The sequence below is a fragment of the Pan troglodytes genome, chromosome 1, assembly GCF_028858775.2.
Source record: "Pan troglodytes isolate AG18354 chromosome 1, NHGRI_mPanTro3-v2.0_pri, whole genome shotgun sequence".
Lineage (NCBI taxonomy): Eukaryota > Metazoa > Chordata > Mammalia > Primates > Hominidae > Pan > Pan troglodytes.
Window position 1 is genome coordinate 47976396 of NC_072398.2, and position 12202 is coordinate 47988597.

At 53.8% G+C, this 12202-nt stretch overlaps 2 protein-coding genes across 2 annotated transcripts in view; both read left to right on the forward strand.

Annotated features, from left to right (window-relative positions):
• The first annotated feature begins 2028 nt into the window (after nt 1-2028).
• ASCL5 (achaete-scute family bHLH transcription factor 5) lies at nt 2029-3962 on the forward strand. Its single transcript, XM_016935481.4, has one exon. It carries the CDS (start codon nt 2534-2536, stop codon nt 3152-3154), a length of 621 nt encoding a protein of 206 aa, XP_016790970.2. The 5' UTR covers nt 2029-2533; the 3' UTR covers nt 3155-3962.
• Nucleotides 3963-5408: 1446 nt separating this feature from the next.
• Nucleotides 5409-12202, forward strand: part of CACNA1S (calcium voltage-gated channel subunit alpha1 S) — a 73076-nt gene continuing 66282 nt past the window's right edge. Inside the window, exons 1-2 of the mRNA XM_016935467.4 lie at nt 5409-5704; nt 7720-7825. Coding sequence (XP_016790956.2) covers nt 5553-5704; nt 7720-7825 — 258 coding nt within the window. The 5' untranslated portion in view covers nt 5409-5552. The remainder of the gene's footprint in view (nt 5705-7719; nt 7826-12202) is intronic.

Here is a 12202-nt window from a genome sequence, read left to right on the forward strand (position 1 = left end):
TAAAAGAGAACCGCTAGAAAATCATTTTGAGCAAGGGACTGATAGGTGTTACCTGAGAAATAAAAGCCCTAGCCCCTGCCTTCCGACTGCTTACATTCTGGTTGAAGACATAGAATGCACAACCTTAAAAAGAATGTGCCATCTTAGAATGCACAACCCATGTTGGAAGCCGGAGAGCTCAGGCAGTCAGGATGGGCAGGAGCTGGAATCAAGGATGGCAGGACTCTGGGTAAAGCAGAGAGATGTAGAGAGGGCCCCCAGGACCGGAGCCAGCACAAGCCAAGTGTGAGATCCGGAGAGCAAAGAGTTCCAGAGAAGACTGACCCGAGAGATCTGAGGGTCTGTTTAGGAGACATTTTCTAGAACCTTCTCTTGAAAGCAATGGGGAGGCTTTGAAGGCCATTGAGAAGGGGAGGGATATGTGAATTTGTCCTGAATTCTCAGACATTTGGTTTCACTCTTTTTTTTTTTTTTAATGGAGTCTTGCTCTGTCGTCCAGGCTGGAATGCAGTGGCATGATCTTGGTTCACTGCAACCTCCACCTCCCAGGTTCAGGCGATTCTTCTGTCTCAGCCTCCCAATTAGCTGGGATTACAGGCACCCACCATCCCACCCAGCTAGTTTTTGTATTTTTAGTAGAGACAGGGTTTCATCATGTTGGCCAGGCTGGTCTCGAACTCCTGTCCTCAAGTGATCTGCCCACCTCAGCCTCCCAAAGTGCTGGGACTACAGGCGTGAGCCACCATGCCCGGCCTGGTTTCACTTTTGAGAGCATATCTAAGTCTCCATGACGCTTAGAATCATTGTTGATTTTTCTTGGTCCTCATTTAGTGTGGAGGACAAAGCTAGCTGGAAACAGACTCAGGGCCTGCAAAAAGGACAGAGGTGAGAGGGTGCAGAAGGAGACATTCTCAGGAATCTGAGTTTGCCACCACCTCCTCCTGTCAGGGAGAGAGCTAGCTCCTTTCTGTCTCTTGGAGAGGCCGTGCCCAGTGGCCAAGGTGTCATGCTGCCCATCACTCACTCACTTGCTAAGTCCTGATCATCTTTTATGAAGAGGGAAAAAATAATAGAGTAGTGTGATAAGTGCTAAGATGGCGCTTATGGAACACTGTAGACACACACAAGAGGGCGGAGTGCGATCAGAGAGTTTTCCTAGACAAAATGGCACCTAACTTGGATCTGATAACCACATGCAATGAAACTTGGTGGCACCTAAACTCAACACACACCAATTATTTCTGAAATAACAACTTCCTAAAGCCTATGAAAGGCTACGTGTAATCAGTCCCACCCTGACAAACCCAGCTTTCTGCCTAATCCTCTCTCTGTTATTCCACATGTATTTGTGGAGCATCTAATACTCAACAGGGGCTGGGCTAGGCTCAGGGCATACAGGTGAAAGATAGACACCTCCATTAGGTGCCATGGAGAAACCCAGGGTGGGGTGAGAGGGTGTATCCCAGACCATAGGGACTGGGGCAGGGAAGGCTTTGATGACTGTCTCTGCCAGACAGAGGGCTTTGAATGGACCAGCAACACCTACCTTGTTATCAAAGAGGCATTCCTTTCCATAAAGAGTTGGCTTCCCTCATTGGCTGATGGCTGCTGCTGCTAATCCAATAAGCAGTCTCAGACCCTCTTCTAGATGTAAGACCCCGGAAGGGATCAGTGATGAGACTTAATCCTCACTCTCAAGGGACATGACAAAACTGGGCATTTTTATAAGCTATGCCCTTTAGGAGGTGTTTTTTGCATATATTTTTTCACATTTGATTCTCATATCTTATTAATTTCCTGTCAAGGATGTTTCCCTTGCCCTTCCGTTATGGAAACCACGACTCAAAGTGGTCACCCGACTATTAAGGAGTGGGCACAAGATTTTAACCCAGATCTGTGCCCCTTCAGTAGCCAACCGCCTCTCCTCATGAGGCTTACAATCCCGTTTGCGGGTGGGGATGATACAAAGAAGCCCATAATACAGGTCTTTCCTAACTGATATGTTCACTCTCCTCTCCTCTTCTTTAGAAATGTTCCCGGGGACTCCCTCCACTGAGCTGGCGCACTCCTAACAGCAGCCATCAGTTTGGGGACCCCGGACAGCCCGGGGATCCCGAAGGCCGTGAGGACCAAGGACCAGGCGCTGGGGTGGGTGTGGAGGACATGGAGCCCGTGGTTTAGGCCTGAGGTGCCCATGTTGGGTGGCAGCAAGAGGCAGGGCGCGCGGGTCTGTGGCCATGCCCATGGGTGCTGCAGAACGGGGTGCGGGCCCTCAGAGTTCCGCGGCGCCATGGGCTGGCTCTGAGAAGGCGTGCACCGACCTCCTGAGAGGGGCCACACTTGTCTAGGGCGATGGCCCTTGTTAGGGAGTCATTGGAAGCCACCCTAAAGGGCGAAAAGAGGCCCTAGCAAGTCCTGGTACCCAAGAGCTGCTGCTAGCGATGTGACTTGCCCCACTGGTGGAGACGGTGCAGACCCCAAGCCGGGGCCATTCGGTGGAGGCCTCGCTCTGGGTCCAGCTCCACGCGGCACCATGAACAATAACTTCTGCCGGGCTCTGGTGGACCGGAGGCCTCTGGGGCCCCCCAGCTGCATGCAGCTGGGCGTCGTGCCCCCTCCCCGGCAGGCGCCCCTGCCCCCCGCCGAGCCCCTGGGCAACGTGCCCTTCCTGCTGTACCCGGGCCCAGCAGAGCCGCCCTACTACGACGCCTATGCGGGGGTGTTCCCCTACGTGCCCTTCCCCAGCGCCTTCGGGGTCTACGAATACCCCTTCGAGCCAGCCTTCATCCAGAAGCGCAACGAGCGCGAGAGGCAGCGAGTCAAGTGCGTCAACGAGGGCTACGCGCGCCTCCGCGGCCACCTCCCCGGCGCCCTGGCTGAGAAGCGACTCAGCAAGGTGGAGACGCTGCGCGCCGCCATCCGCTACATAAAGTACCTGCAAGAGCTGCTGAGCTCGGCCCCCGACGGCTCGACGCCCCCCGCTTCCCGCGGCCTCCCGGGCACCGGGCCCTGCCCCGCGCCGCCCGCCGCCCCCCGTCCCGACCGCCCTGGCGACGGCGAGGCCCGGGCGCCCTCCTCCCTGGTGCCGGAGTCATCCGAGTCCTCCTGCTTCTCCCGGTCGCCTTTCTTGGAGTCGGAGGAATCCTGCCATTGATCGGGCCTGTGGCCGCCCCCGGCTTGGAGGATGATCCGCCGGCCCCGTCCCACTTTCGGGAGCAGCGGGAGGCTGTTGGGTCACCCGCGATGCGCCGCAGGACGGTGACCGTAGGAGGTCCGCGGCGCTCCCGTGTCTGCGACACCCTCCCTCCTCCACCAGCTTGGGGCGGAAGTGCAGGGCAGCGGGTACGATGGGCACGATAGAGACCTAGGAGCTCCGTGGGTGAAGCGAGGGACAGGGCCTGGGACTGCTTCGGGCGTCCTGCGTCCCCTCCGGGGTGCAGAGGGGCTCCCCAGGACGGTCATCCCTGGGTCTGGCTCCCGCTCGGCCTCAGGTGGCTCTGCTCCGTCCTTCCTTGCCGCAGGCGCAGCCCAGTCTCTGCGAGTCCCCGGGATGCGAGCCCGACTTTGAGCCCTCGGTTACCATGCTACTGCTCTCCACCAGATGGCCTCAAATACTAGCGACTTCTTTGGGAGCACGCTTACTCCTCGAGAAAGGAACCCAGAGGAAGGGATGGGAGGCCAGATTGCTGCCGGCGCTCAGCCCAGACCGAACCTACAGACTCAGCAGAGGCGACCTGTGTGCCCTGGTGGCGTTCTCTGGCTTCCTGGCTTGGGAGGAGGGGTTACTCCCTCCCCGCATCCCCCCCATGAGGTCGTCTAGTTTTGTCCCAGGTTGGGTGGGGACTGTGGTTTTTTTCCCTCAGACTGTAAGCCTTGGGGGAGGGGGTGTGCATATAGGTACATAGGCACTGTGTTGGCACCAAAGAGCTAAATAAAAGGATTATTGAATTTTCTCATTCCTAGATCATTGTCTACCCTCACCCTTCCTGGTGCCCCTTTCTTATTCCCACTCCCAGCCCAGAGTACTTGCTGGGAGGGTATGTGGGGTTCGCTGTTAGCTCAGCACATTTAAGATTCAGTGTTGTTAGCTCAGGCGTTCAATGAATTTTTTTTTTTTTTTTTTTTTTGAGACAGGTTTTGCTCTGTTGCCCAGACTGGAGTGCAGTGATTCAATCCCTGCTCACTGCAACCTCCTTCTCCTGGGTTTGAGCAATTCTCCTGCCTCAGCCTCCAGAGTAGCTGGGATTATAGGTGCACACCACCACGCCCGCTAATCTTTGGTATTTTTAGTAGAATGCAGGTTTCACCATGTTGGCCATGCTGGTCTCGAATTCCTCACCTCAAGTTATCTACCTACCTTGGTTTCCCAAAGTGCTGGGATTACCGTGGCTATCCTCAATGAACTTTTCTTTTTGAGACAAGGTCTCACTCTGTCATCCAGGCTGGAGTGCAGTGGCCAGATCTTGGCTCATTGCAGCCTCAACCTCCCAGGTTCAACTGATCCTCCCACCTTGGCCCCCCTAGTAGCTGGGACTACAAACACACACCACCATACCCTGCTAATTTTTGTATTTTTTGTAGAGACAGAGTTTCACCACGTTGCCCCGACTGGTCTTGAAGTCCTGAGCTCAAGCCATTCTCCCACCTCAGCCTCCCAAAGTGTTGGGATTACAGGCGTGAGCCACCATGCTTGGCCTCAGTGAACATTTACAGGGAGCATAGTACATAGGGGGACTGTGCAGAGAAGGGGCCAGAGTCCCAGAGATAATGCACACAACCTTTGCACCTGTAGGGATGGGAGGAGGTGGGGAAGAAAGATACACAGCAGATGCTCCACAGTGAGGCAGGTGCTATGCCAGAGGTGTGCACACTCAGGGTTGTTCTGGGAGCCTTCTAGCCCACTGGAGAGGGGTTTACTGTTTCTCTGACATAGGATTGCTTGTGGGGGTGGGTTGAGGGTATGCTTGGGGAGTTTTGGCTGATGGTGCAGATACTGAGATGGGTAGGGGCTGCTGTGGAGCTGTCCTGACTTAGGCTGCCCAGTGCCTTCTCCAGACAATGTCATGGGGCTGAGGAGGGGTAAGCCTAATTTTGGCATGAGGGGGCCACTCTGCAGTTTGAGGTTCCATATCCAAGGCTACCTATTCCTGACCTCTGTTGCCCCAGGCTTGAAACCTTCCATCCTGTCTCCCTCTCCCACTGCCCCTGCTCCAACCCAGGCCTGTGTGTAAGTTCTTCCCCCCACCCACCCCACCCTCCTCAGGGGACAGATTGGGAAGTCACTGGCTGGGCTGGGTGGAATGACAGCTGCCTGGCCTCAGGAGCTCAGGCCCGGCAGCGGGGAGCCGAGTGGAGGCTAATTTTACTTGCTGGGAGCGAGGAGAGTAATCCTCCTGCCCCCACTCCTGCCCCCGCCCCCTGGCTGGCTCAGCAGGGCAGGCTCAGCCGACAGCCTCAGCCAGCCTAGTCCCCAAGGCGGGGGCATTGGGGACACAGGGAAGGGAAACCACTGGGGTGGGGGAGCAGGAGAAAGCCAGATTCCCAGGGAAGCCATGGAGCCATCCTCACCCCAGGATGAAGGCCTGAGGAAGAAACAGCCCAAGAAGCCGGTTCCTGAGATTCTGCCAAGGCCACCCCGGGCCTTGTTCTGCCTGACCCTGGAGAACCCCCTGAGGAAGGCCTGCATCAGCATCGTAGAATGGAAGTATCCTTCAGGGCCCAGGCCGTGGGGGGAGTGTGCGTCATGAGGGAGGGATTCAGGGGTGATCACAGAGCACAAACTTCCTACAGGAGGGCCAGGGAGGCCTGGCACTTAGACATGGGGTGAACTCACAGAATTGAGTGAGGAGCTGGGGGAAGGAGCCCTCAGCTAAGCAGGAGAGGAGGAGGAGGAAGAGGAAGAAGAGGAGGAGGGTGGGGGAGGCGGAGGAAGAGGAGGAAGAGGAGGAGGGTGGGGGAGGAGGAGGAAGAGGAGGAAGAGGAGGAGGGTGGGGGAGGAGGAGGAAGAGGAGGAGGGTGGGGGAGGAGGAGGAAGAGGAGGAGGGTGGGGGAGGAGGAGGAAGAGAAGGAGGACTTGGTGGGGCTTCCTGGGCCTGAGTGGGCCACCCAAGTCCTGGATGACAACCAGAGATGCCTACTGACCACCTATGGGTGGGGCCTGTTTCATGGGGACTGTTCCCATGTGTGCCCAAATCCACATTATCATGGGGTGCCACTAGGTTTTTGAAGCACCAGCCTCATTTTAGAATAGGATAGGGACCAAAAAAAGATGCGATGGCCTCTTTGAGAAAACTCTCCCTTGTTTGGGTTGGGTGGGGGGTGACAGTGGACAGAGGTGAGCTGAAGGAAGGCTTCCTCTGGGGGCAGGTCCCAGCTGAGGACAGAGCCAAGGGGAGAAATGGATCTGAAAGACACCTGGTCTCAGTGGCTCCAAGACACAGGCCAAACAAGCCTGGTTGTTCTAGCTCAGACGTGCCACCCTGGGGACAGGGACTTTGAAACTCATGCTATGTTTGCATTTGCTCTAGCGGGGAGAATGATGAAAATATCTGGGTTATTTGGGGAAGGGAGGAAGGAGTGACAGAGAGAAGGGGAGGGCTGTGTCAAGTGGGTTCTGAGAGCGAGGGTGGGGCATATTTGAAATATTTCTGAAGAGTTCTGGAAGGCTGGGCTCCTACCAGCTGTTCCCTAGAAGGAAGGAGAATGAGGGATAACTGGAAGGACAAGAGAAACGTGGGGCAAGTAGAGATAGTTTGGGGTCAGGGTCAGCCCTGTTCCCCTGACCCGCTCTCGGCCAGGCGGTGGATCGCCCACATCAAACCCTCCTAGGCCCTCCCTCCTTGCCTCTCTTCTGCAATCAGGTTTACTCTGTGGGTTCTCCCTCTCCTCCATCCTCTGCTCCTCTGCGCCTTCCCCTCTCGTAGCCCCCTGCCCCTGTGGCCCTCCTCTTTTCTCAAATACTGGAGGTTACTGGGAAGAGAATGGGATTTTTCTGTCAAGCCCAACTACATAATATGCCTTCCCATCCACCCCAAAAACTCCCTCGCTTCCTCCCTTGCTTTCTCTAGCTCTTTCCAGACTTGCTGCCTAATGGGCCAGAAAGTCAAGAAAGCCATGGGCCTGGGGTACCCTCTGGAAATGGCTGTGGCGGGATGGGTGTGTCTGGGAGGGGTGAGGTGTGACGGGTGTGAGCACGTGCACACCAGCATGCGCACATGGCTCTGGAAATTCAGCATTCATCTCTCCATCTCTCGTTCCCAGTCCTACTCAGTGAGTTCTCAACCTTACCCTGCATCAACCCTTACCCTCCCATGCCATTTATCTGGGTAAGCCTCTGTGGATTGGCCAGAATCTGCCAAAGTCATGGCTCCTTGGGAGCAGGCAAGGGCATGGACAGGCACTGAGAGTGGAGCGGTGTGAAGACCCCCTAGGCCTTAAAGCTGAGGAGCCCTCGGCCAGGGACCAGACCTTTGCCATTCCAAGGAGTCTACATGAAAGTGACTTGTTCCTGAGGAGAGGGAGCCAGATGTCAAGGCAGGAACCTGGTCCTCACTGTACCCTGCAGGGGCTCAGGGAAGGAGCAGCGTGGGCGAGCGTCCATGAGCCTGTCCAGCAGCCTGGCATCAGAGTCACAGTCCAGACTGACCCTCAGCGCCCTCTTCCCCTTAACCCTGTAAGTCCTTTGCCTCACTCGAGGGCTCTCCTTAACCCTGGCTCCAGGCCCTTCGAGACGATCATCTTGCTCACCATCTTTGCCAATTGTGTGGCCCTGGCCGTGTACCTGCCCATGCCAGAAGATGACAACAACTCTCTGAACCTCGGCCTGGTAAGATTGGCCCTTCCATCTCCCTTCCTGCGAGCCTGCAGCCCCAGGCTTGGGGAGGCCCCCTTGGTGGACTCTGTTCTGGGGGATGGTGCTGGTGGTTCAACTCCCTGACGATGCAGGCCCTGCATCCCCAGCCACCTGCAGGGCTGGCTGAGTGGCTCAATGGGTTTCCAGGGTCAACCTGCTTATTCCAGATTCTGTGATATTGTCAGCCAGCACTGAGCACGCACTCATTGGTCCCAGGCACTGTGCTAATACCTGATGAGAGTAAACTCATTTAATCCTCACAACCAACTCATAAAGTGGTTCCATTTGACAGATGTGGAAACTGAGGCTTAGTAAGGTCAGCTAGTGAGCCACAGAGGTTGAATGCTAATTTCTCTTCCCCAGATGTAATTCATAAGAAACTTGTGTCCACTAAGTTTGCCTTCATGGGAGAGTTTTATCCAGGAATCTGAAGCAAGGACATGTTTTAGAGTTCTATAATACCACTATCTCTTCACCCCTTCATCAGTAACACATACCTGGAACCATAAAATGCCAGGGCTGGAAGGGATATTCAAAAATTAAGCTGTCCTACCTCCTCCCCACCTCATTCTGTTTTATGGATGAGAAAACTGAGACCTAGAGAGGTTCAGGGACTTACTTACTCAATAGCTAATTAATAATAAAAATGGCTAGCATTTAGTAAGTGCTTATTAAATGCCAGGATTTGTGCTAAATATTTTACATTATTGTATTATTTAATCCCTATAACTACTCCTGTGGGGTAAGTAACATTATTAGACCCATTTAAAAGACAAAGGAGACTGATATTCAGAGAGTTTAGGTACATTACCCAGGGTCACCCACATCTAAATCTTATGGTAGGGCCTCCAGCTTGGTCTCTCTGATTTTAGAACCTCTTTTTTTTTTTTTTCTTGAGACAGAGTCTCACTCTGTTGCCCAGGCTGTGTGATCTCAGCTCTCGGCTCACTGCAACCTCCACCTCCTGGGTTCAAGTGATGCTCCTGCCTCAGCCTCCCAAGTAGCTGGGATTACAGGCTCCCGCCACCATGCCCAGATAATTTTCATATTTTTAGTTGAGATGGGGTTTCGCCATGTTGGCCAGGCTGGCCTCGAACTCCTGACCTCAGGTGATCCACCAGTCTCAGCCTTCCAAAGTGCTGTGATTATAGGTGTGAGCCACCACACCTAGCCAGCACCTGCTCTTGTACAGGCTGTGTTGCCAAGGTGATGGGTGACGGCAGAAAGACTTCTAGGGGAAGCCCTCTTAGAAACAGTGGTCTCAGGCTCCCTAGGGGACAGTACAATGGAACCACCTTTTCAACAGGGCTTTTTTCCTGCACTGAACCTGCAGGGCCCGGGAGGGAGGAGGCATATTTGCATGTGTCCAGGGCCTGACACGTCTCTGCCTTTCCTTTATGCTGGTTTCCATGGGAATCTATCTTGAGCTGATGGGAAGCTGGGATTCTAAATGTGTGCTTGCTATGAGGGGAAAACACTCTGAGCTCCCGAGTGTGGAAGGAGAGTGGGATTAAATGTTGGCAGGGCCAATGCCACCTTTGCCGGCAAGGAAGGCATTTCTTAAAGTCTGGGCATTCTACACCATAGGGTTAGTCTCCACGTCCCTGAATGCAGGGAGAGCTCTGGGTCTACCCCACCCTTCAGGATTTCATATTTTTGAGCCTCAGTTCCTTGTGACATTGACTACTTTTGCAAAAAACTCTGCCCCACCTTGGAGGATATTAAATTATACCTCTGCTGGATGCAGTGACTCATGCCTGTAATCCCAGCACTTTGAGAGGCTGAGACGTGAAGATCACTTGCATCCAAGAGTTCAAGACCAGCCTGGGCAACATAGAGAGACTCCCGTCTCTACAAAAATTGAATTAGTGGGGCCTGGTGGTGCATGCCTCTCGTTCCATCTACTTGGGAGGCTGAAGTGGGAGGATTGCTTGAGCCTGGGAGGTCGAGGCTGCAGTGAGCCAAGATCATGCCACTGCACTCCAGCCCGAGTGACACAGTGAGACCCTGTCTCAAAAAAAAAAAAAAATTACATCCTAATGGTTATGTCATCTTCCATCCTGAAACAAAATTGGCTCCCTTAACTGTTTCACGTGGTCCTGTGTATGTTTTTCTTTAGTTTGTGGGCTGGAGTTACAAAACCTTGGGTTAGGCCTAGAGTTCATAAAGACAGTATTATGAGTTCCCTGCAAGTCGGAAACCTAATCAGAAATGTTTCCAAAGCAGCAAATGCCACCTGGCATGTCAGAGCTCTATGGGAAATGAATGCTCAGTGAGGACTCCTAACCTGACCCCTTAATTGTGAAGCCCAGAGAAAGTCGGTGATACCCAAGGTTGCTCAGCCAGCTTCAAGCTCAGGGGTCCTCACTGTTCATGTCCACAAAACCCAGCAAGAGGGAGATGAGAGGAGTCAGAGTAGAAAGGGGCAGTAGGCACTCTCTCTCTTGCCCTATTGGCTGCTTTGTAGGTAGCAGAGAAGGGTTGGGGTCTTTCCAGTCATCCAGAATAACCCATAGCTTTCAAGAAAGGAGGCCTAAGGTTTAATTATTCATGACCTTTCTCATTCATTTAACGAATGCATCTTTAGTGTCTATCACATCCCTGGCACATACTGGGGATATCACTGTGAACCAAATAGACACAGTTCCCATCTTCACAGAGCTTCATTACATGGATTAAACAAGTAAATATAATAAAACCAATTAAACAGGTAGTTAAAATGAAATGGGAAAGGTTCAAGATTTGGGGACATTATGGTAGCATATTGACAGAGAACCTAAGCTAGTCTTGAGATCAGGAAGGCTTCCCCAAGGATGAGATGTTTAACCTGAGACCTAAAGGTTGAGGACAGGGACAGCTCACACAAGTGCCACCTATGCAGTCCCAGAGGACTCCCACTCAGAAGGGCCCCACATTTGGGGTTGAATGCTCTGTGGTCAAAGTATTGAGATTTTAATTAATTTTATCTTTGAATTTATGATTTGTAAGTGAAGTCCATTGGGACAATGGCACATGCACCTCAAGCTTGGAACCTTGGCTCACAAAAGGTCCTGACTTCTGCCATCTCCCTGCCTCTAAGGAGGGGCTCTCAGCTTGATGTTTTGCCCTCTGGGGTCCTGGGCCACTTGGCAGAGGCCTGAGTGGGAGAATGGGAAGGGCCGTGTCTCAGGGAAGGACATGGCTCTTGTTGTCTCTACCCTGGGCTGACATTGCTGCAGTCCATTCAGTAAATGACCTATGAGGTTGAGCCTCCAAGGCCCTCCCTGATTCTGGGTACTTATTGTTTCCCAGGAAGCAGAGATTGCAACACCCTTGGGTGCCGGATGTCCACTATGGGTTGAGGTGGTGGGTCTGAGTGAAGGGGAGATGCCTGGCTCCACACCTCCACCTCTGGCCAGGGCACAGGATGTCGGGCTGTGGGATGGTGAGGGTGGAGGGGGAAGATTAGGAGGAGGTGCTTGTGGCGGTCTGCACTTGCCCTGCACAACACTGAGCAGCAATCAAAAGACACCACAGTAGGCTGAGAAAGGGGCTGAAAGAAAGGGAAAAGCTTTATATTTAGTACCTTCATCAGCACTCATTTCCTACTGTTTGAACATGGGGGCCCACATTTTCACTTGTACTGGGCCCCCCATTATGTAGCCTGGCTGTGAAGGAGCGCATTGTAGAAGGCCAAGCGGGAGAAGGGATTCTGGGCAGAGGAAGCCACGTGGGCAAAGGGCTGGAGGCAAGAGACAGAGAGGTCAGGGGGGGATTTAGAAAAATCTCTCAGGCCCCATGTGGAGCATGGATTGGGGTGACGTGGGGTGGGATGGGAAGCAGGGAAGGGGGCAGGGAGCCCAGGGAAGTCATCCAGGCAGGAAACAGGGGAGGCTGGGCCAAGGCACTGGCGATGGTAAAGATGGCTGTGAGGTGGCCTTAAGAAAGACCTGCCAGGTGGAATCCATGGTGAGGACTGGAGGTGGGGATGGAGGTGTGGGGGAGGGGGAGGATGACACTTGGGGGTCAGAAGTGGACAGAGCAGATGGCAGTATCACTTACCAAGACTGCAGGTGGGGGTACGGAGGAGGAAGGTGGTGAGTTCAACTTCAGATGTGTGGAGATACAGGTGCCTGTGTCCACTGATGGGTAATTGGATTTGCAGGTCCAAGCATTTTATGACAGAGGTTTCCTCACTTTGGCACATGCCAAACTGGCTGGGTGGGGCAGGGGCGGGGATGGTTGTGGGCAAGAAGGGCTTCCCTCAGTTGCCGTGTGTGCGAGCAGGGTCGGGGATGTGACTGCTGTCTGTGGGAATAGGCTCCCTTGGCAGTGTCCCTCTATATCCCTTCTGCCAGCGTTGGCTGAGGG

Excerpts from the sequence above, each read along its gene's own strand:
- ASCL5 (XM_016935481.4), top strand. The coding sequence starts at position 2,534 with ATGAACAATAACTTCTGCCGGGCTCTGGTGGACCGGAGGCCTCTGGGG.